The 23,564-nt window shown below is 40.1% G+C and overlaps 1 protein-coding gene across 3 annotated transcripts in view; it reads left to right on the plus strand.

Moving 5' to 3' along the window:
* SUGCT (succinyl-CoA:glutarate-CoA transferase) overlaps positions 1 to 23,564 on the plus strand; it is an 832,600-nt gene that overhangs the window by 645,757 nt on the left and 163,279 nt on the right. For all 3 annotated transcript variants that reach the window (XM_027539173.1, XM_027539172.1, XM_027539176.1), the window contains one exon: positions 15,359 to 15,422. In XM_027539173.1, coding sequence (XP_027394974.1) covers positions 15,359 to 15,422 — 64 coding nt within the window. The remainder of the gene's footprint in view (positions 1 to 15,358; positions 15,423 to 23,564) is intronic.

A 23,564-nucleotide genomic window follows, 5' to 3' on the forward strand; every position in this document is an offset into this window, starting at 1 on the left:
GTTTTCTCAAGAATGTTATGATTATTTTCTTCAAGTGTGGCTAGATTCACTTTACATGTAAATGTGATGCCTATTGTTTTGCTGAATTCCTAGAGTTACCCTTTTCGGGTTTTTTCCATGGTTAATGGCTATGATCCTTGCAGAGCTTCTCAGCATGGCCTCTGGAATGTGCAATATCTAGGAAAGTTTCAAGATCACCTGGAAAACTTCAGGAAACTGAGGGAATTACAACAGAACAATGGAACTTGATAATTACATTCTTAAAAATGAGTATATTTTGGTCAAGAGAACTTTAGGGATTTATTAAAAGCTTCAAACAAGAGTACTCCCTCCATCTCCCCTACCCATACAAAAATGAAACCAAAAGGAGCCACTTACTACTTAAATAAGCAAATATTAATAACTAATATATTTAACTCAATGAAGCCTATAAATACTGTTGAACATCTACCAGATAGTGCCAGATAATGTTCAAAGTACTGAAAATGTAGCAGAAAAATGAACAGATATTGTGTAATAATAAGAGACCAGTGCAACTCACTCCAGTATTCTTGCCTGGAAAATTCCATGGACAGAGGAGCCTGGCGGGCTACGGTCCATGAAGTCGCAGAGTTGGACAGGACTGAGCACATATACACATGCTTCTTAAGGGCAAGGACTTTACTTTTTCCTGTGGCCCAGTTTTCCCTTAGCACTTAACAAATCACAGCACATTAGTAGGCACTTAATACTTATTATTACTCATTACCATTAATACATTTAACATTTGTTTGTTGCATGAACAAATGTGCCTCAGAGCCACATCAGTCAGTTCAGTTCAGTCGCTCAGTCGTGTCTGACTCTTTGTGACCCCACCAATTGCAGCACGCCAGGCCTCCCTGTCCATCACCAACTCCTGGAGTTCACTCAGACTCAGGTCCATCGAGTCAGTGATGCCATCCACCCATCTCATCCTCTGTCGTCCCCTTCTCCTCCTGCCCCCAATCCCTCCCAGCATCAGAGTCTTTGCCAATGAGTCAACTCTTCGCATGAGGTGGCCAAAGGACTGGAGTTTCAGCTTTAGCATCATTCCTTCCAAAGAAATCCCAGGGCTGATCTCCTTCAGAATGGACTGGTTGGATCTCCTTGCAGTCCAAGGGACTCTCAAGAGTCTTCTCCAACACCACAGTTCAAAAGCATCAATTCTTCAGTGCTCAGCCTTCACAGTCCAACTCTCACATCCATACATGACCACAGGAAAAACCATAGCCTTGACTAGACGGACTTTTGTTGGCAAAGTAATGTCTCTGCTTTGAATATGCTATCTAGGTTGGTCATAACTTTCCTTCCAAGGAGTAAGCGTCTTTTAATTTCATGGCTGCAGTCACCATCTGCAGTGAGCTGGTCCTTAATGGAACTAGAGTTTGAACCTAGTCTATTGATAATGAAAAACAGATGCCATTTATTCTGAGCTTGGGCTTCCCTTGTGGCTTAGCTGGTAAAGAATCTGCCTGCAATGTGAGAGACCTGGGTTCAATCCCTGGGTTGGGAAAATCCCCTGGAGAAGGGAAAGGTTAGCAGTATTCTGGCCTGGAGAATTCCATGGACTGTATAGTCCATGGAGTCACAAACAGTTGGACATGTCTAAGCGATTTTCACTTCACTTCACTTCATTCTGAGCTTACTCTGTCTAAGACAACATGCTCACTGCTTTGCATTTTTTAACTCACTTAATCCTCACAAACTCCTGAGAAACAAATGTCGTTGTCCTGTTTTGACTGCTGAGGGTTCTGAGCTTCAGAGTACTTAAGTGCCTTGCCCAAGATCACCCTCTAGATCAGTTCAGTTCAGTCGCTCAATCGTGTCTGACTCTTTGTGACCCCATGGACTTTAACACACCAGGCTTCCTGTCCATCACCAACTCCTGAAGCCTATTCAAACTCATGTCCTTCGAGGTGGTGATGCCATCTAACCATCTCATCCTCTGTCATCCCTTTCTCCTCCTACCTTCAATCTTTCTCAGCATCAGGATCTTTCCAATCAGTTGGTTCTTTGCATCAGGTGGAAAAATATTGAAGTTTCAGCTTCAGCATCAGTCCTTCTAATGAATATTCAGAACTGATTTCCTTTAGGAATGACAGGTTGGATCTCCTTGCAGTCCAAGGGACTCTCAAGAGTCTTTTCCAACACCACAGTTCAAAAGCATCAATTCTTCAGCTCTAGCTTTGTGGGTAAAGTAATGTCTCTGCTTTTTAATATACTGTATAGGTTGGTCATAGCTTTTCTTCCAAGGAGCAAGAGCCTTTTAATGTCATGGCTGCAGTTACCATCTGCAGTGATTTTGGAGCTCCCCCTCCAAAAAAAAAAAAAAAAAAATCAAAAATCTCTGACTGTTCCTTTGTTTCCCCATCTATTTGAAAGAAGTGATGGAACCGGGTGCCATGATCTTAGTTTTCTGAATGTTGACTTTTAAGCCAACTTTTTCACTCTCCTCTTTCACTTTCATCAAGAGGCTCTTTAGTTCTTCTTCGCTTTCTGCCATAAGGATGGTGTCATCTGAACATCTGAGGTTATTGATATTTTTCCCAGCAATCTTGATTCCAGCTTGTGCTTCATCTAGCCCGGCATTTCACATGAGGTACTCTGCATATAAGTTAAATAAACAGGGTGACAATATGCAGCCTTGGCATACTCCTTTTCCTATTTGGAACCAGTCTGTTGTTCCATGTCCAGTTCTAACTGTTGCTTCTTGACCTGCATACAGATTTCTTAGGAGGCAGGTCAGGTGGTCTGGTATTCACATCTCTTTCAGAATTTTCCACAGTTTGTTGTGATCCACACAGTCAAAGGCTTTGGTGTAGTCAATAAAGCAGAAGTAGATGTTTTTCTGGAACTCTCTGGCTTTTTTGATGATCTGGTGGATTTTGGCAATTTAATCTCTGGTTCCTCTGCTTTTTCTAAATCCAGCTCCAACATCTGGAAGTTCACGGTTCACATACTGTTGAAGCCTGGCTTGGAGAATTTTGAGAATTACATTGCTAGCGTGTGAGATGAGTGTAATTTGTGGTAGTTTGAACATTCTTTGGCATTGTCTTTCTTTGGGATTGGAATGAAAACTGACCTTTTCCAGTCCTGTGGCCACTACTGAGTTTTCCAAATTTGCTGGCATATTGAGTGCATCACTTTCACAGCATTCTTTTAGGATTTGAAATAGTCAACTGCAATTCCATCACCTCCACTAGCTTTGTTCATAGTGATACTTTTTAAGGCGCACTTGACTTCGCATTCCAGGATGTCTGGCTCTAGGTGAGTGATCACAGCATCGTGGTTATCTGGGTCATGAAAATCTTTTTTGTACAGTTCTTCTGTGTATTCTTGACACCTCTTCTTAATATCTTCTGCTTCTGTTAGCTCCATACCATTTCTGTCCTTTATCGAGCCCATCTTTGCATGAAATGTTCTCTTGGTATCTCTGATTTTCTTGAAGAGATCTCTAGTTTTTCCCATTCTGTTGTTTTCCTCTGTTTATTTGCACAGATAGCTGAGGAAGGCTTTCTCGTCTCCCCTTGCTGTTCTTTGGAACTCTGCATTGAAATGGGTATATCTTTCCTTTTCTCCTTTGCCTTTAGCTTATCTTCTTTTCTCAGCTATTTTTAAGGCCTACTCAGACAACCATTTTGTCTTTTTGCATTTCTTTTTCTTGCAGATGGTCTTGATCACTGCCTTCTGTACAATGTCTCGAACCTCCATCCATAGTTCTTCAGGCACTGTCTGTCATATCTAATCCCTTGTATCTATTTGTCACTTTCACTGTATAATTGTAAGGGATTTGATTTAGGTCATACCTGAATAGTCTAGGGGTCTTCCCTACTTTCTTCAATTTAAGTCTGAATTTGGCAATAAGGAGTTCATGATCTGAGCCACAGTCAGCTCCTGGTCTTGTTTTTGCTGACTGTATAGAACTTCTCCATCTTTGGCTGCAAAGAATATAATCCATCCGATTTCAGTATTGACCATCTGGTGATGTCCATATGTAGAGTCTTCTCTTATGTTTTTGGAAGAGGGTGTTTGCTATGACCAGTGCATTCTCTTGGCAAAACTCTGCTAACCTTTGACCAGCTTTGTTTTGTACTCCAAGGCCAAATTTGCCCGTTACTCCAGATAGCTCTTGACTTCCTACTTTTGCATTCCTGTCCCCTATAATGAAAAGGACATCTTTTGGGGTGTTAGTTCTAGAAGGTCTTGTAGGTCTTCATAGAACCATTCAACTTCAGCTTCTTCAGCATTACTGGTCAGGGCATAGACTTAGATTACTGTGATATTGAATGGTTTGTCTTGGAAATGAACAGAGATAATTCTGTCACTTTTGAGATTGCATCCAAATACTGCATTTCAGAGTCTTTTGTTGACTATTATGGCTACTCTATTTCTTCTAAGGGATTCTTGCCTGCAGTAGTAGATATAATGGTCATCTGAGTTAAAGTCACCCATTCCAGTCCATTTTAGTTCACTGATTCCTAAAATGTTGATGTTCATTCACTCTTGGCATCTCCTGTTTGATCACTTCCAATTTGCCTTGATTCATGGACCTAACATTCCTGGTTCCTATGCAATATTGCTCTCACAGCATCAGAGTTTATCACATCCACAATGGGGTGTGTTTTTGCTTTGATTCCATCTCTTCATTCTTTATGGAGTTATTTCTCCAGTCTTCTCCAGTAGCATATTGAGCACCTACCAACCTGGGGAGGAAGTTCATCTTTCAGTGTCATACCTTTTTGCCTTTTCACACTGTTCATGGGGTTCTCAAGGCAAGAATACTGAAGCGGTTCGCCATTTGCTTCTCCAGTGGACCACATTTTGTCAGAACTCTCTGCCATGACCCGTCTGTCTTGGGGGGCCCTACACGGTATGGCTCATAGTTTCATTGAGCTAGACAAGGCTGTGGTTTGTGTCATCAGTTTGGTTAGTGATCTCCCTCAAAATCTCAGCCAGGCCCAGACCACAATGCTTCCTCTTTCCACAACCTTTGTCTCTATGAGAGCCAGAATATCCTTGGATACCTAGAAGGGAGCAATTCAGTGTATTCATTAATTGGGCTGCATGGTGTCAGGCAATCCATTTGAATGATTCCCCCTCACCCAATAAATTGACTAATTTATTTTACAGAATTGACCACATCAGCTAGTTATTTTAATGATAAATCAAATGATGCTTTTCTACTTTTTCTTTTAGTAAGTCTCCAACTGATGGAGTCAGTTTAGGGTCAGACATACCTACATTATAATCTAAAGTCAGATACTTATTAATTTATAAAATCTTGGGAGTGTTTTGTTTAACCACTTTAGGCTTTCATCATGGTATTAGTAGAAATGCAGGCAATAGCAATTCTTATCTAGTTAATTAATCCTCTCACTAGGAGGATTAAATGGAGGTAACTCTTTAGTTCCTGACACAATGTCTGACCCTTGAGTTTTGTTGAGCAAAAGCTGCTGTTGTTATATGTATCATTGTAATTAACCTTATGCTTTATTTCAATATCATCTTTGTTCTGTGACTTTCACTGACCTCCTTGACCTACATCTTTTCCTTTCCTTCCAAGATACACACAGTTACTTACTTTTGCTCATTGGATATTACTCCTTCATTATGGAATGGAAACTGTGTTGTAAAAAATTGGCTCAGGTCTCTTTTTGCCTACCTTCTAAATATAGGCACTTTGAATGCCAGTTCATTAATCCTTTTACTCTCAGCTCTTTCATGAATGGATAGATTGTTTCTCTTTTGGGCATCTTTGTTAATGTCATTGATGGTATTACATTGATTTTTGATAAGGTCTTTTACACATATCCTTTGTGTCCATCCTTTGATGCTTTTGAACTGTGGTGTTGAAGAAGACTCTTTAGAGTCCCTTGAACTGCAAAGAGATCCAACCACTCCATCCTAAAGGAAATCAGTCTTGAATATTCATTTGAAGGGCTAATGCTGAAGCTGAAACTCCAATACTTTGGCCACCTGATGTGAAGAATGGACTTATTTGAAAAGACCCTGATGCTGGGAAAGATTGAAGGTGGGAAGAGAAGGGGATGATAGAGGATGAGATGGTTGGATGGCATCACCAACTCAATGGACATAAGTTTGGGTAAACTCCGGGAGTTGGTGATGGACAGGGAGGCCTGCCATACTGCAGTCCATGGGGTTGCAAAGAGTCGGACACGACTGAGCAACTGAACTGAACTTTGTGTTCATCAGTTAATAACAATACTCTATCTCTCTCTTTTTATTTGTATATGGCTTTCTAATTCTACTCTTGACTCAGATCCCTTGCTTTTCCTAGAGATTTTCACTGCTTATATGTGTGTGTGTCAGGGTCACTCATTCGTGTCCGGCTGTTGTGATTCCATGGACTGTAGCCTTCTAGGCTCCTCTTTTCATGGCATTCTCTAGGCAAGAATACCAGAGTGAGTTGCCATTCCCTTCTCCACACTGCTTATATAGTGGATATTGATTTTTGTGTTATGGTTTTTTTCCCCCTATTTTTTCCTTGCTAGTACTATATTATAGACTTTTTTCTGCCCTTCCTACTATAGGACTTTATTAAAAGACTTTATTACTTAAACTTTTATTTCCCACATGGCTTTAAGGTATACATTTTACTCTTTCCCCCCATCGTTAATACATTACCATTTGACTCTATCATTAGGCTGTCAATCTGTAAAACTCTTGAGGAAGAATGAGAGACCTTATTTTAAATAGGCCTGATACTTTGCGAGAGAGATTGGTGCACTGTCTACAATTCTATTCTTATCAAGAAGAGGCTTTTGAAATTTCAAAGAAGAAATTCAATTTTGAAGAGCTACCAAACCATGAAGGATTGAAGGAAGATAAAATAAGTTAAAGGAAGGACAAAGTACACATCAGAATTCTCGGGAAGGTCCTTCACCTTAGTTTAAAATAACTCATTATGCAACAAAGAATATCCTGAGTGGCCAGACTGAGGTTCCAGGCATGAAATTTCCTTCAAGGAAAATGGCAGTTGAAGTTCCCTAAGGCTGAGGCTCCCATTACGTTGTTAGTGGTCAGAAAAGAAAACACTTTACATTTGAATTTCTTGGTTAAGATAATAGAGATCAGGGTGCTGCCTTTGGATGAGAGAAGTAAAAGGAGATATTTAGTAAAGATTACAAAAGAAATGTTATACAAATGGTAGCAAGTGGCAGTTCCTGCATTTCTGGTGAAGTATACTGGGACCTAAGTCTAAAGTGCAGCAGCAGAGAGTTGTGTTAAAATCCAGACAGGCTGCCTGGATCCTGAGGTTCTCAAATATGTTATTGAACAGAGCAGGACTCGCCTCACAAACAAGGCTGGAGAGTTGCCTAACATTCAGAGTCAGCAGGCAGAGTTTCTAGGGATGGCACTGCCACAGTCTCAGTTGTTCTGAGATTACCTGACCTGATTCACAAAGCAAGTCGATGGAATTCGCTGGACCTCTGATTTCACATTTTATAGGTAGGTGGCCACCAAGCAGGGGAAGAAGTCAATTCTTTCTGAAAATGGGGGCTTGGAGTAGCCCATTTACCTCATAATTGTACAAACACTCCAGCAAATTAGAAATGGAATTACCTTGCTTTGCAAACATAAGAAGAATTTGTATTTCTGCTTTAAATCGAACAATTTTCAATGCAAAGGAATTGATCCAGTTCGATAAGAAATTTTCATATTGGGAATGTCACATATAGGCATCAGTGGGGGAAGAACTGAAAGGAGTACACTCCTTAAGCTGCTTTCATGCAAAACTTCAGTCAGCTGCTAGCTTCTGCTTTGCAAAACTTTGACATCTGTCCCTTGACCTTTACCAGCTACCCTTTCACGTTTGATACTTCACGTTTGCTACATGATTAAAATTCAGCGTTAATTAATTTTAACACTATCAGTTAAGTTATATTTAGCTAAGAACACTCACTTTTGTCTTTTGTGAGTAGCACTGCAGTATTATTACAAAGAGGTAGTCAGGAGGGCAACAGAGATACGAGAAGAGAAGAATGATTCAGTGTGCAGATAATTGTTTCAAGTGAAATTTAGCGTGGTATTTTTGTTCCTGTCCTCAGTAGAACTGAGATTTAGCACCTCGAGTTGGCATTTAGCCCCCACCCCCACAAAGGAGGAGGCTGTGCTGGGCGGGTGCTGAGAATGAGCCTCACCAGAATGAAATTATAGCACAGTTCTAACACTGGCAAGAATTTTCTCTGGCCAGCTCTCGGCTGCAAAGCTGGTGATGCCAAAAGAAAGGCAAGGCATTCCTAGAAAGGATCTCCTTCTGGCATTGGCTTCACCCTTAATGAGGAGGTTTGACATGGTCATTTAAAAAGCATCATTCCCAAAGTGGCAACCATTCCCAAAGAAAACACTGGAAGCCAGAATATTTAGCCACAGAAGGGTTATAGTTCTCACCTTAAAAAGTCACCCAGGAGGTTGTCTTCTTGATAGCTTATTCCATAATGCAACCAATAAGCTCACTGAAAACAGATAAAACTAAGGAAATTTGTCCTCTCTCCCTGAGTTTTCCAAGTGAGAAAACTCTTTTTTGGCTTTGTTGGGGCTTTGTTGCATTACAGGGCTTTCTCTAGTCCCAGGGCGTGGGGGCTTCTCTCCAGTTGCAGCGCGCAGCTTCTCTAGTTGAAGTGTGTAGCGCAAGGGCTTATTGCAGTGAGTGGGCTTCTCTAGTTGTGGCACTCAGGCTTGGTTGCCTCTAAGTATGTGGGATCTTAGTTCCCCAACCAGGGATTGAACCTGAGTCTCCTGCATTGGAAGGTGGATTCTTAACCACTGGACCACGAGGGAAGTCCCAAAAAACATTTTTATTAGTTTATTTATTTCATGCTGTTTTGCTCTGTGGAAAGATAGTCCATAATAAAGATAAGGATATGCAAATCTTGCTTTAACCTGAAACTCAAAATGCTGTAGAACTATTACAACTACTACTCTTTAGGATATTAGTGTGAAACTGTGGTCCATAAGCTCACTGGGCCACTGCAATACTTCTGCCCTTTTTGTTGTTGTCATTCAGTTGCCTAGTCGTGTCTGACTCTGCGATCCCAGGGACTGCAGCATGCCAGGCTTCCCTATTCTTCACCATCTCCTGGAGCTTGCTCAGACTCAATGTCCATTGAGTCAGTGATGCCATCCAACCATCTTGTCCACTGTCGTCCCTTTCTCCTCCCTGACCTCAATCTTCCCCAGCATCAGGGTCTTTTCTAATGAGTTGGCTCTTTGCATCAGGTGGCCAAAGTATTGGAGCTTCAGCATCAGTCCTTATAATGAATAGTCATGATTGATTTCTTTTAGGATTGACTAGTTTGATCTCCTTGCAGTCCAAGGGGCTCTCGAGAGTCTTCTCCAGCACCACAGTTCAAAGCATCTGCCCTTTAGATCCAAGTACAGAATAGCACAAGAGAAGCTCTGCTCCTGGTAGACAGTGCAGGTGAAGACAGCACTCCGTATGTAATTCACCCATATGTGTCTCAATAAGATGCAGTGATAGCAATAATAAACTGAATTTGGGGGTTCTTTGATGCAGTATACACAGGCTGCCGCCAACTGGTAAAGACCTAACTTACAAAAACAACTTCATAGCATTTTCACTTGTGTATGACACAATATGTTTCCTCAACAAGAGTTAATTAATTATATAATTCAACTTTTGTGTTCTAGAATCTAGTTCCATGCCCTCATCACATCTTCTACCCACAACTGGAGGGCACTTGATCTCTGGCAGCTTTTGTTTTCCTGCCCACTCAGGGGGAAAAATGACAGCCTCTCTGTGCCAAGGATTTAAGTAGCTCTGTTTTAGTAGCCAAGTATGATTGTTTTTGTTCAGTCGCTAAGTTGTGTCTGACTCTTTGCAATTCCATGGACTGCAGCATGACAGGCTCCTCTGTACTCCACTATCTCCCAGAGCTCACTCAAATTCATGTCCATTGAATTGGTTATCTAACCATCTCATTGGCTATCTAACCATCTCATCTTCTGTTGTTCCCTTCTCCTCCTGACTTCAATCTTTCCCAGCATCAGGGCCTTTTCAAGTGAGTTGGCTCTTCACATCAGGTGGCCAAAGTATTGGAGATTGAGCTTCAGCATCAGTCCTTCCAGTGAATATTCAGAGTTCATTTCCTTTAGGATTGACTGGTTTGATCTCCATGCTATCCAAGGGACTCTCAAAAGTCTTCTTTAGCACCACAATTTGAAAGCATCAATGCTTCAGCACTCAGTCTTCTTTATGGTCCAACTCTCACATCTATATATGTACTGGAAAAATGATAGCTTTGACTGTATGGTCCTTTGTCATCAAAGTAATGTCTCTGAATTTTAATACACTGTATAGGTTTGTCATAGCTTTTCTGCCAAGGAGCAAGTGTCAGTTAAATTCATGCCTGCAGTCACCATCTACAGTAATTTTGGAGCCCAAGAAAATAAAATTTGTCACTGCTTCCACTTTTCCCCCTTCTAATTGCCATCAAATGATGTGAGTGGATGCCTTGACATTAGGTTTTTCTAATTTTAAGTTTAAAGCCAGTTTTTTCACTCTTCTCTTTCACACTGATTGAGATTCTCTTTAGTTCCTCTTCATTTTCTGCCGTTAGAGTAATATCATCTGCATATCTGAGGTTGTTGATATTTCTCCTGGCAATCTTGATTCCAGTTTGTGATTCATCCAGCCCAGTGTTTCACATGCTGTACTCTGCCTGTAAGTTAAGTAAGCAGGGTGGCAATATACAGACTTCTCTTCCTCCTTTCCCACTTTTGAAACAGTCCATTGTTCCATGTAAAGTTCTAACTGTTGCTTCTTGACCTGCATACAGGTTTCTTAGGAGACAGGTGAGGTAGTCTGGCATTCTATCTCTTTAAGAATTTTCCATGTTTGTTGTGATCCACAGAGTCAAAGGCTTTCAGTTCAGTTCAGTTGCTCAGTCATGTCCGACTCTTTGCAACCCCATGAATCGCAGCACGCCAGGCCTCCCTGTCCATCACCATCTCCCGGAGTTCACTCAAACTCATGTCCATAGAGTCAGTGATGCCATCTAGCCATCTCATCCTCTGTCGTCCCCTTTTCCTCCTGCCCCCGATCCCTCCCAGCATCAGAGTCTTTTCCAATGAGTCAGTTCTTCGCATGAGGTGGCCAAGTATTGGAGTTTCAGCTTTAGCATCATTCCTTCCAAAGAACACCCAGGGCAGATCTCCTTTAGAATGGACTGGTTGGATCTCCTTGCAGTCCAAGGGACTCTCAAGAGTCTTCTCCAACACCACAGTTCAAAAGCATCAATTCTTCGGTGCTCAGCCTTCTTCACAGTCCAACTCTTACATCCATACATGACCACTGGAAAAACCATAGCCTTGACTAGACGGACCTTTGTTGGCAAAGTAATGTCTCTGCTTTTGAATATTCTATCTAGGTTGGTCATAACTTTCCTTCCAAGGAGTAAGCGTCTTTTAATTTCATGGCTGCAATCACCATCTGTAGTGATTTTGGAACGCAAAAAGATAAAGTCTGACACTGTTTCCACTGTTTCCCCATCTATTTCCCATGAAGTGATGGGACCAGATGCCATGATCCTCGTTTTCTGAATGTTGAGCTTTAAGCCAACGTTTTCACTCTCCACTTTCACTTTCATCAAGAGGGTCTTTAGTTCCTCTTCACTTTCTGCCATAAGGGTGATGTCATCTGCATATCTGAGGTTATTGATATTTCTCCCGGCAATCTTGATTTCAGCTGGTGCTTCTTCCAGCCCAGTGTTTCTCATGATGTACTCTGCATAGAAGTTAAATAAGCAGGGTGACAATATACAGCCTTGACGTACTCCTTTTCCTATTTGATACTAGTCTGTTGTTCCATATCCAGTTCTAACTGTTGCTTCCTGACCTGCATATAGGTTTCTCAAGAGGCAGGTCAGGTGGTCTGGTATTCCCATCTCTTTCAGAATTTTCCACAGTTGATTGTGATCCACACAGTCAAATGCTTTGGCATAGTCAATAAAACAGAAATAGATGTTTTTTCTGGAACTCTCTTGCTTTTTTGATAATCCAGCAGATGTTGGCAATTTGATCTCTGGTTCCTCTGCCTTTTCTAAAACCAGCTTGAACATCTGGAAGATCGTAGTCAATGAAGCAGAATTAGATGTTTTTCTGGAATTCCCTTGCTTTCTCCATGATCCAATGAATATTGGCAATTTGATTTCTGGTTCCTCTGCCTTTCTAAACTCAACTTGCACATCTGGAATTTTTGGTTCAAGTATTGCTGAAGCTAAGCTTGAAGGATATTGAGCAGAATCTTGCTAGAATGTGAAATGAATTTAATTACCTGGTAGTCTGAACATTCTTTGGCATTGCCCTTCTTTGAGATTGGAAAACTGACCTTTTCCAGTCCTGTAGCCACTGATGTTTTTCAAAATTTGATGCCATATTGAATGTAGTGCTTTTATAGCATCTTTTAGGGTTTGAAATAGCTCAACTGGAATTCTGTCACCTTTACTAGCTTTGTTTGTAGTAATGCTTCCTAAGACCCAGTTTACTTTACCCTCCAGAATGGCTCTGAGTTGACCACACCATCGTTGTTATTTGGGTCATTGAGACTTTTTGGTATATTTCTTTTGTGTTTTCTTGCCACCTCTTCTTTATCTCTTCTCTTCTGCTGGGTCCTTTCCATTCCTGTCCTTTATCATGCCCATCCTTGCATGAAATGTTCCCTTGATAGCTCCACTTTTCTTGAAGAGCTCTCTAGTCTTTTCCATTCTGTTTTTTCCACATTCTTCATTCAAGAAGGCTTTGTCTCTCTTTGCTATTCCCTTGAACTCTACTTTGAGTATATCTTGCCCTTTCTCCTTTGCCTTTCACTTTTCTTCGTCCCTCAGCTATTTGTGAAGACTCCTCAGAAAACCACTTTGTCTTCTTGCATTCTTTCTTCTTTGGGATGGTTTTGGTCACTGCCTCTTGTACAATGTTATGAACTTCTGTCCATAGTTCTTCAGACACTGTCTAGCAGATCTAATCCCTTGAATCTATTTGTCTCCTTCACTGTATAATCATAATAGATTTGATCTAGGTCATACCTGAATGGCTTAGTGGTTTTCCCTATTTCCTTAAATTTAAACCTGAATTTTCCAATAAGGAGCTGATGATCTGAGTCATGGTCAGCTCCAGCTCTTGTTTTTGCTAACTGTTTAGAGCTTTTCCATCTTTGGTTGTAAAGGACATAATCAACCTGATTTTGGTTTTGACCATCTGGTGATATCCATGTGTAGAGTCATTTCTTGGATTGTTGGGAAAGGGTGTTTGCTAAAACTGTGAGCCTTTGCCCTGCTTCATTTTGTACTCCAAAGCCAAACTTGCATATTATTCAGGGTATCTCTTGACTTCCTTCTTCTGCATTCCAATCCCCTATGATGAAAAAGATATCTTTTTTTTTTTTTTTAAATTTTGCTATTAGTTCTAGAAGGTGTTGAGGCCTTCATGAAACCAGTCAACTTCAGCTTCTTTGGCATCAGTGGTTGGGGCATAAACTTGGATTACTGTGATGCTGAATGGTTTGCCTTGGAAACAAACTGAGATCATTCTGTCATTTTTGAGACTGTGCCTGAGTACTGCATTTCAGACTTTTGTTGACTACGAGGGCTACTCCATTTCTTCTAAGTAATTCTTGACCACAGTAGTAGATATAACTGTCATCTGAATTAAAGTAGCCCATTTATGTCCATTTTAGTTCCCTGATTCCTAAGTTGCTGATGTTCAATCTTGCCATCTCCTACTTGACTATGTCCAATTTACCTTGATTTGTGGACCTAACATTCCAGGTTCCTATGCAATACTGCTCTTTACAGCACTGAACCTTACTTTCACCACAGACACTTCCACAACTGAGTGTTATTTCCACTTTGGTCCAGCTGCTTCATTCTTTCTGGAACTATATGTAATTGCCTTTTGCTATTCCCCAGTAGCATATTGGATACCTTCCAACCCAGGGGAGTCATCTTCTGGTGTCATATCTTTCTGCCTTTTCATACTGTTCATAGGGTTCTTGTGGCAAGAATACTTGCAATTTCCTCCTCCAGTGGACCAGGTTTTGTCAGAACTCTTCGCTATGATCTGACCTGTCTGTCTTGGATGATCCTGCAGGGCATGGCTCATAGCTTCATTGAATTATGCAAGTCCCTTCGCCACAATAGGCTGTGATCCATGAAGGGGAGTAGCCAAATGATTCAGCATCAAGCCACCTTTCTGCTGGTTGGGCTCTGATAGAACACCCCTGTCCTAGTAACTGCCTTGACTCTTAACCCTGAGGTCAAGTCTACTTTGTTTTCTGGATGTGTGCTGTGCTAAGTCGCTTCAGTCATGTCTGACTCTTTGCAACCCTATGAACTGTAGTCACTAGGCTCTGTCCTTGGGATTCTCTAGTTAAGAATACTGGAGTTGATTGCCATGCCCTCCTCCAGGGGATTTTCCCTACCCAGGGGTTGACCCTGCTTCTCTTATGTCTCCTGCATTGACAGATGGGTGCTTTACTACTAGTGCCATCTGGGAAGACCCACTTTCTTGATGAGACACCAAATACCTATCTTGGTCCAGTGCATGAGAATGAATCAGTCCTCCAGGATGGGGTTTCTGGCTTTTTTTCTCAGTTGCCCTAGTTTTCTCAGTTTGTCCTAGTTATAAAACCTGGTCTTATCGGTAAGGTCTTGTGACCACTGAGAACATCTTTGGTTTCAGTCTCCTGCTCAGGCCTCTGACTAGGGTCTACTCTAACCTGGGCTCCCTATCAGCTGGCTCTGCTCATGGCTTGTCACAGTGGCTTTGATTTGTCCACTTTATGTAGTCCCTGGGCCTCCTGGATATTCTGGTTCACCTTTCAAACTGGACTGACTGCCCACACCTTCCACTGAAGAAATTTCTAGGAGCACATATGTACTACAGTAGGCTCCTCTGTTTCAGGTCCTGGGTCCTCTCATATTCTGTCTTTCTGCAGTTGACCTTGGTCCAATCCTGCTTGAGGTCATGGAGGAATAGGCTGAGCTTTAATATATAGAGGATCAAAAATAGATGAAAGGGGGGAATCACACCCTGTATTTAAGAGCAAATAACATTTTTAAGACTAAGGAGACTATAAAAATGAAGTTGGCTAGCCCTTGAGTCTTCTAATTCTTTTTGGCTTCACTTGGTTTAATATAAAACAAAAACATTTTAACCTCAAATACTTTCAAATTAGTATTTCAAAAATCTCTGTTTTGTAATGATTTTTTTCAATGGATTGAATAGGTATCTTTCCACATCCCTTGAGATTGAAGATAAATTTATTTTGTAAGTTATTTTTCTCTCTTTTTTTACATTTTAGGTGTTACACAATGACCTCATTATGGAGATGAAGCATCCAACTGTGGGGAAAATATCAGTCCCAGGTTTGAAAATCTTTATTTTTCTTAACTCCTTTCTTCATAAATTTATTCCGTGTGCTGATATCTCTATGTAACTTATGATCCTCCAAACAGCTTGTAAAGACATTATCCAGATTTTTTATTTTTGATAAAAGGGGAATCCTAGAATCATACCCACAAGCATGTTTGCTAAGGCTATAGGCTTGTGTCTTCACTCTGATTGTCTGGGTGACAAAAAGTGCTTGTGTTACGTAACTCCATTCTGTGGAATCATGGACTCACGTAAGTGTCGTATATCACTGCTGACAAATAGATGGCGATAGATGTGGAAAATATTATCAAATTGTACTTGGCTCATATGAGAATGAGAAAGCAAGCCAGTCACCATAGAGGCGGTGTCCAAGCAAGGCCAGGGCATTTTTTTTTTTTTTTCCCATACTATGGTTTAGTGTATGGATCTTAGCTTTGTTGAGATCAAAAAACCAAATGCTTTCAGTAAGTCCAGAATATATTGAATTTGTAGAAGTTGACTTATACCCAACAGACTCACTGAAGACATTTTGGCCTTAAGGTAAATGGACAAGTTTTTCAGGTCCAGGGAGTGTTTTTCCAGTAGCCGGAAGCCTCAGGCCTAACTCTCAGAGTATTCAAATTGTAGCAACAGCTTGCAATCAACTCATCAGCCCCCACAGACCATACTTCTCTAGTAATCATGAAATTACTATTCCTCAGATCTGCTGTATCTGTTCTGGCCACTGCTGGAAAGCCCCTCCATGTACTTGTCCACTGAGTCCCTTTCTTTCCAAACTATGCACAAATCATTCCTTATTTTTTCTTTAATTCTAACAGAGAATGATAAAATTAGTTAGAATATAACTTTGGTTATTGTTTTCCTGAAACTATATCCTGTTTGCCTTGCTTGAAATTTGAGTATTTCTGAAGTCCCTCAGTCACCTCAGTCAAATGGCCTAAGTGTTTACTTCTATAGGTATCAGATATCATTTGTTGAATAACTGCTATTATTAAGTTGTTTTGGGGTATAATCTAATTATAAGATTTGGGAGCAGCTGGATAAAAATGTCTCAGGACAGATTAGACATGGCCATTGGCCAAACGAAAAGAATGAGAGGAGGGAAGTATGATGAATAAAGCATATTGGAGGAAATTCTGATATTCAAGAGTATACAGAACATTATATTGAATTAAGGGAGGTAAGTAAGGTAGAGAGTAGGTATATCAGAGATTGGGATCACATATTAACAGGGAAATGCTATTGGGTATGGGACTTCCCTGGTGGCTCAGTGGTAAAGAATACGCCTGCAATGCAGGGGATGTGGGTTAGATTGCTGGGTCAGGAAGATTCTCTGGAGATGGAAATGGCAACCCACTACAGTATTCTTGCCTGGGAAATCCCATGGACAGAGGAGCCTGGCAGGCTACTGTCTGTGGGGTCACAAGAGTCAGACATGACTTAGCAACTAAACCACCAACACGAGGACTAAATCAGACACAACTTCGAAAAATTATAGCCTACTCATCAATCGCTCACATGGGCTGGATGACAGCAGTACTACCATATAACCCCACTATAACACTATTAAACTTAACCATCTACATTATTATAACTTCCACTATATTCACTATATTCATAGCCAACTCCACCACCACCACCTATCACACACAAGCTATGGGCTATAGAAAAGTAGTGAAAAAAACAGCATGTTGATAAAAGCTAAGAAAATTACTTATTCATTTATATAATTGAGCGTATATTATGTGCTGATAAAATTCTCAGATGTACAGCAATCTCTTTTAAATCTCCTTTTGGAGAATTTTATTTTTCTTTAATTTTGATAGGACCTAGGCATCTTTTTGCTATGTCTATCTTATTGACTAACCTTATATTCTCTCTGTAGAATTATCAACAAAAGAGGTCCCAGATTTGAGGTGGAATGCATGTGTTTAGACTATTTTTGGAATTAGTATCTGAGTGTCTTTTGAGAGAAGCACATCTGGACCCCCATGAAGGGAAGAGGCAATTCCACTCACAGACATCAGATAAAAAGTTACTATTCAGTGTGTCTCAGTGGGAGGCTACTCAGATAGGACAAGAGATATTAAATGCAAAGAGAATGTATCAGTAAACAATTAAATTTTTTTCTATGGGTTGTTATTTTCATTGATTTTATTTATCAATGATAGTTCTGCATTTCTTTGTAAGGGATGTCCTCATTGGAGACCTCATGAATGCCATAGAAATAGCTCAGATTTTCCCATAATGCCTCAATGCCACATTACCAAAACAGGTAATGTGAGTAGAGTTAAAAATGATTTTATGCTCCACTGTTTTCTAGTTAGCCAGTGGAGACACATTTTTTAATTCATTAAATGTAGCTCTACAGTTTCACATATATATCTGCATCTTTATACTTACAGTGACAATCATAATTAAAACTATTTATTTATATGTCCTTTGTTATTAGTGAACCTCTTGTGAACAGTACTGAATTTTCTATACGTTGCACTTATTTGCTTGAAGGATTGTCTGTCTTAGTCATTACTAGAAACTTGTTTCTTGGAGAATAATATTTATGGCACCTTTTAAAGAGAGGTATAATCCACAACATTCCCTCAGATTCTCATATTAGAATTTATAGGTCTAATATAGGTCTCCTATAGGTCCTCTATAGGAGACGCTAATTGATTAAAACCTTAAAACTACTAGTCCGCCAATGTTGGGAACTTACAGGGATGGGAAATTATTTACCTCTTCAAAATTTCTTTTTGCTGCTTAAATAATTATTGTCCGCACTGAATACATTGTTCCAATATTTGTAAGCCTTATCCATATTAAAATAAACCAAGTAGTATAGTCCAAACTGTCTCCTTTATTAATTTATATCTATTTGTAACATACTATCTTTTCATATCATTTCCCACTACCTCCAATCTCTAGTAAACAATTAGGAAATTTAATTTGTGTATATGCATGTCAGAGTTAAAGCTTGCTAACTAGTTAATGCTCATGAACTATCAGTAAATGTGAGTTGTAGTTTTGCTAATACTTGTGTTCTTTTTCCATACATTGTTTGTTAAACTACTATCTCATTTGACCTTTATAGTCTATTTTACAGATAAAAGTAGAGAAAAAAACTGATTATTAATTGGAGTAGAGATGAGAAAATGCATCATGTCTCTCTTTGCCCAACTTGAGTCATCCAGTGTTCTGCGAGTCCCCAGTGAGTGGAGTGTCGTTAGTTTTAGCTCACCATTAGTTTAGTGACAGACATGTCATCACATTGGGCACAAGTTACTAATTTGCTCACAATTAACTAAGGTACCCTGGTTGAGTGATAAAACCTTAAACACACCCACATTCACACACATAGCTCAAGTCACTAAGCCTACCACGTTCCACACACTCTATGATATTCTGGTAGTAAGGTTGTACCCAGGACAGGCCCAGTCACTCATGGAACTTACAGTTTGCCAGGGATTCTTTGTTTTTTAATAATAAATTGAGAAAAATGAGACAGGCATTTCCACGGAGAACCAGAGGCAACAGCAGAATAATCTGAAAGCTCAGATGAGAGAGACCTCGCCTAGAGTGCAGGTCAGGAAAGCTGTCCCTGAGAGTGGAATGTAGACAGACATCTGACTGATGACCAGTTGCCAGCTGGGCCAAACTGCTGTGGGCTGAGGGAGGGGTGTGGAGATGCTGAGCGAGGTGCTGGAGGAACTGAGACAGGGCTGGAATAGAGGGGACCCTGGAGAAGTAGCCAGAGGCCAGGACAATAAGACCTCAAGAGGAGGTAATGATCACATTAGAGACAAGTCAAAATGTAAAGGAGATCTAGGCTGAGGTCTCAGATCTCAACCACCTGAGCCGTGCGTGGAGGCAGGGTGGGGGTGGGGTGGTGGCGGCGGCAGGGTGGGAGAGACCTGGAGGAAGAGCTTGGGAAGAATCTCAAACCTATTTTTGGCAGATGCTCTCATTGACTGCTTTTAGGTGTGATTTCTAAAATGGTTCTAACTTCATGGAAATTTTTCTTTTTCTTTTTTTAAAATTTTTGACCACATTGTGTGGTATCTGGGATCTTAGTTCCCTGACCAAAGATTGAACCTGTGCCCCATGCAGTGGAAGCAAGGAGTCTCAACCACTAGACCACCAAAATTTTTTGTAAAACTTCTAATATCCTGAATTTTAAGCTTTGAAATTGAAAAAAATTTCATTTGTTAATTAGTGAAATGAAAAAAAGGACATTAAATTTCATACCACATTTCCTCAGTAAAAGGCCATCATATAAACATCATCTTATTTGTGACTTTAGTGGGGAGATCTTACATTAGTTATCACATACGGAAGGAGTGCCACTTTCCACTGAGCACATTCTCCATTTTCATCTTGTGATTACCACTGGCTACTGGCCTTTTAGCCAAAAAGGAACACACTGTCCTTCCATGTACTGTGTAGGTGCCAAAACAGCCTTGGCGCTGAGTTCCAAACTTCAAAAGATGTCACTGAAATACAATTTGACGCGTAACTCTAAAGTTTCTCACCATAACTTGTTCCCGATACCTCCTGGTGAATGTACGTGGTCGTTATTTGATTCTAATAGCACTTCTGGGAAGTATTTGAGTGGTGAGTGTGTCAAGGTTGTGAGAAGGCACCAGTGTTCTATCCTACAAAATGATTTTAAATTGATTTACCTTTGTCTGCTGGTCCCCTGATCTGTTTTCAGAAAGCAGCTTCAAGTTCTTTTAAATAAAATTTTCTTAACTTTTTTTCCCTCATAGTATTTTAATATTCATATTTGGAAACTGCAACAGTTTTTAGCTCGTGGGCGTTGGGTGCCAGAAGAACAGTCATTGCTATGAATTAATGTTGTTGTTGTTTAGTCACTAAGTCGTGTCGACTCTCTGTGACTCCATGGACTGCAGAACCCCAGGCTTCCCTGTCCTTCACCATCTCTTGGAGTTATGAATTAATGTAGCTCAAACCAAATTATCGGAGTATTGACATTTGGATTTTATGGCTACTTTTTTAGAATGTGAATGTACTTCTTTATTTGATGATCTAATATACTGTATTTCTGAATGTTTTGCAAGACTTTTTTTTTTTAATAAGTGATGATCTGAAACATCTTTATTTTGTAAGCTCCTGAAGGGCAAAGACACTGTTTTAACTCTAACCAACACCCTTTATACCAAGGTAGTACTTAACAGATGTTTTCTGGATGATGATTAGGATAAACAACTATTAGATGAAAAATAACTGAAATTACTTTTGACAATTTAAAGCAGTATGCGTTTTTTACGAACTGATTGGCTACCTATGCCAGCTACCTGAAAGAGATTTATTTTACGTCTTTAGTTTGTTTCCAGTTTGAAGTACATATATTAATTGGAGTGACCACCTAGTATCTTGCCAGTTACAAATCTTCCTCTTCTGTGCTATACAAGGCTTCAGCTTGCTTTTTAAAAACTTACTTCTAGCTTTCTATCTTCCCTTTACATAGAAAATTAGATGATGTTTCAGAAATCACAAATCCTCAAAGTTTAGTTAAATTACTATAATGGATAACAGCCGTGGGGAAAAGTTGTCACAAATCTTACTAGGGAAAAAGACAAAGAGGAACAAAAGTTTCAGCTTATATTCCTCCATAAAGTTTAAATATGTTGGTCCTTATAAGGAATCCTAAGTAAAACCAATCTGAGAGTGAAAGGTGAGGTAAGTTATTTCTTCCAGGTAGGAAAATCTTTTAGATGACAACAGGAAGAGTATGTAAAGTTTTCACATTGTGTATAGTGTATAATCTATCTTCTAGAAAGAACATACTCCTTCGGGGACCAGGGCTAAGCTGTAAAAAAGAGGACAAAGATGAGAAGAAGGTTCTACAGTGTGTTAACAGAATGAGAGAAAGCTGGCAGGGAAGTGGGTTTTCAAATAGACTAGCCATGGTACTTCCCAAAGCCCTCAATTAGTTTTAACTTGATTAAACTCTTAACCCATGGCAATGCCCTGAGAGCTAAATAAATCAGCGTATTCTCAGATGATTTGACATTGAGTGCCTGCAGCCTTCTCTGGAAGGCCTGATACAGTGAGGCAAGGTCTTAAACATTATTACCATTCAGTGAAAAATGAATAGCTAGAGTGACTTTCCTTCCTACGAGAGCAGGGAGGAAACAGGAGGAGGAAATAGCATCCCCAGGAATGTCTTTCCATCAGGAACTGGAGAAGCCCTAAGAGCCAAGTTACTGTCGCTGATATAACTTAGGGATCTCCATCAACGATGCTTATCTATGCTGTGAGGAAGAAATATTTCGTGAGAGCTGGACTTTCATGCTCAGGGAATTTACGTTCCTGTTATTCAGAACCGGGAAAGTGGCCAAGATCTCAGTTGTTACTCTCCAACCATCCTCGTCAACCCCGACACTAAGATAAGTGAATCTGTCTAAAGGACCAGAAATTCATGTTACAAATTAGTCCTAAGTTATCAATGAAGTTCTGGGGTGCACAGTTATTTTCACTATTAGAAATTCATATTTCCAAATATGGCTAAAGAATTTTCCCAGATACCTACTTAATTGGACTTCTACATTGGGGTGTTTTCTCAAGTGTCACTGTATGGAATGATCCTTGAGGTTAGAGGTGTATTTGACATCATCTGAGTCGACCACTGAATGTTGAAACAAATCTAGAAATCAAAGCAAAATAAAGGCATAAATCAAAAACCACAGGGAAAGTGGAAGTTTCACTGATAGTACAGCAAGTTTGGGTATCTTTATCTTGAAAGTTGGAACAGACATTTTCAGGGGTCAATTCTTGAGTCCTTGCGGTAATTGCTACTTTCAACTTTCATTGGGTACTCAGAGAAGTCTTTTTCTGGATCAAATTTAAATACTGAATTTATGATAGATCTTTCAAGAATAAATTAATTAAATATAATTAGTCATGAGTCTCAAAGAGTCAGCCAGGACTGAGCAACTCAACTGAACTGAATTGAGGCATGCGAATTGGGCTTCCCTGGTGACTGAGATGGTAAAGAATCCACCTGCAATGCAGGAGACCTGGCTTCCGTCCATGGATTGGGAAGATACCCTGGAGAAGGGAATGGCTACCCACCCCAGTATTCTTGCATGGGAAGTCCCATGGACAGAGGACCCTTGTGGGCTGCAGTCCATGGAGTCGCTAAGAGTCAGGCATGACTGAACGACTAAGCACAGGACATGCATGTGACGTGTGTACATTGGTTGGAGGAGTAAAATCAGACACTAAGTAATAACTAAATGCACAAGGCTTGAAATTATCTTTCAGTTTGGACTTCCATGTTGTGGAGTTAACTTGGATAATTAAGAAGTGACATTAACTTTGCCTCCAAGTGGGCTTCAGGGTAGAGAAGTTGCTTGACCTCATTGCCAGGTTTATTCCCGACTGAAGAAGGTGACTTTAGTCCTCTCTGAAAGAGGAAAGGCTTGGTGCTCCTGCAGCATTGCCAGGTAGAAACTCTATGGTCCATGAAAAGATGGCAGTTGGGCTGAATGCCATGGGAAAATTGTTCTCCTTAAATCCATTTCCTTAAGATGTCAAGATTAATTCTGTTAAGAAGACTTAAACATAAAAAAAAAAAAATATCAGTAGAGTAAACCACCTTTTGATTTAAAAAGATTATAGTTGAATTTTGACTAGGCATACACTGTACTGTAAATACTAATAAGAAGTGTTGGTGGAGGCAAAGAAATGGTAGTGAAAGGGGTAAATAAGAACTTTCAGGGGACTTGCCTGGAGGTCCTGGTGGTTAAGACTTTTGCCTCCCAATGGAGGGGATGCAAATTCAATTCCTGGTCCAGAGCTAAGATCCCATGTGTCTTGTGCCCAAAAAAACAAAACATAGAAGCAATATTGTAACAAATTCAATAAACACTTTAAAAATGGTCCACATCAAAATAAAAAAACAAAACACCTTAGATAAACCCTTCAGATAATTAAACCTAACCAATGGGTCATTTGCAATATCCCACTTACGCCATCACCTTCCAACTTTATGGATTTATTTGGCATTGAACTGGGTCTGTGAGGTTCATTGCTTGTCTCCTTTTCAGCAGAAGTGAAGGCTGTCTTCTGTGTTAACTGTGTACTGACTTTTATGGAACCCTATCTCCCAG

This window comes from Bos indicus x Bos taurus, chromosome 4, assembly GCF_003369695.1.
Source record: "Bos indicus x Bos taurus breed Angus x Brahman F1 hybrid chromosome 4, Bos_hybrid_MaternalHap_v2.0, whole genome shotgun sequence".
NCBI classification, from domain to species: Eukaryota; Metazoa; Chordata; class Mammalia; order Artiodactyla; family Bovidae; genus Bos; species Bos indicus x Bos taurus.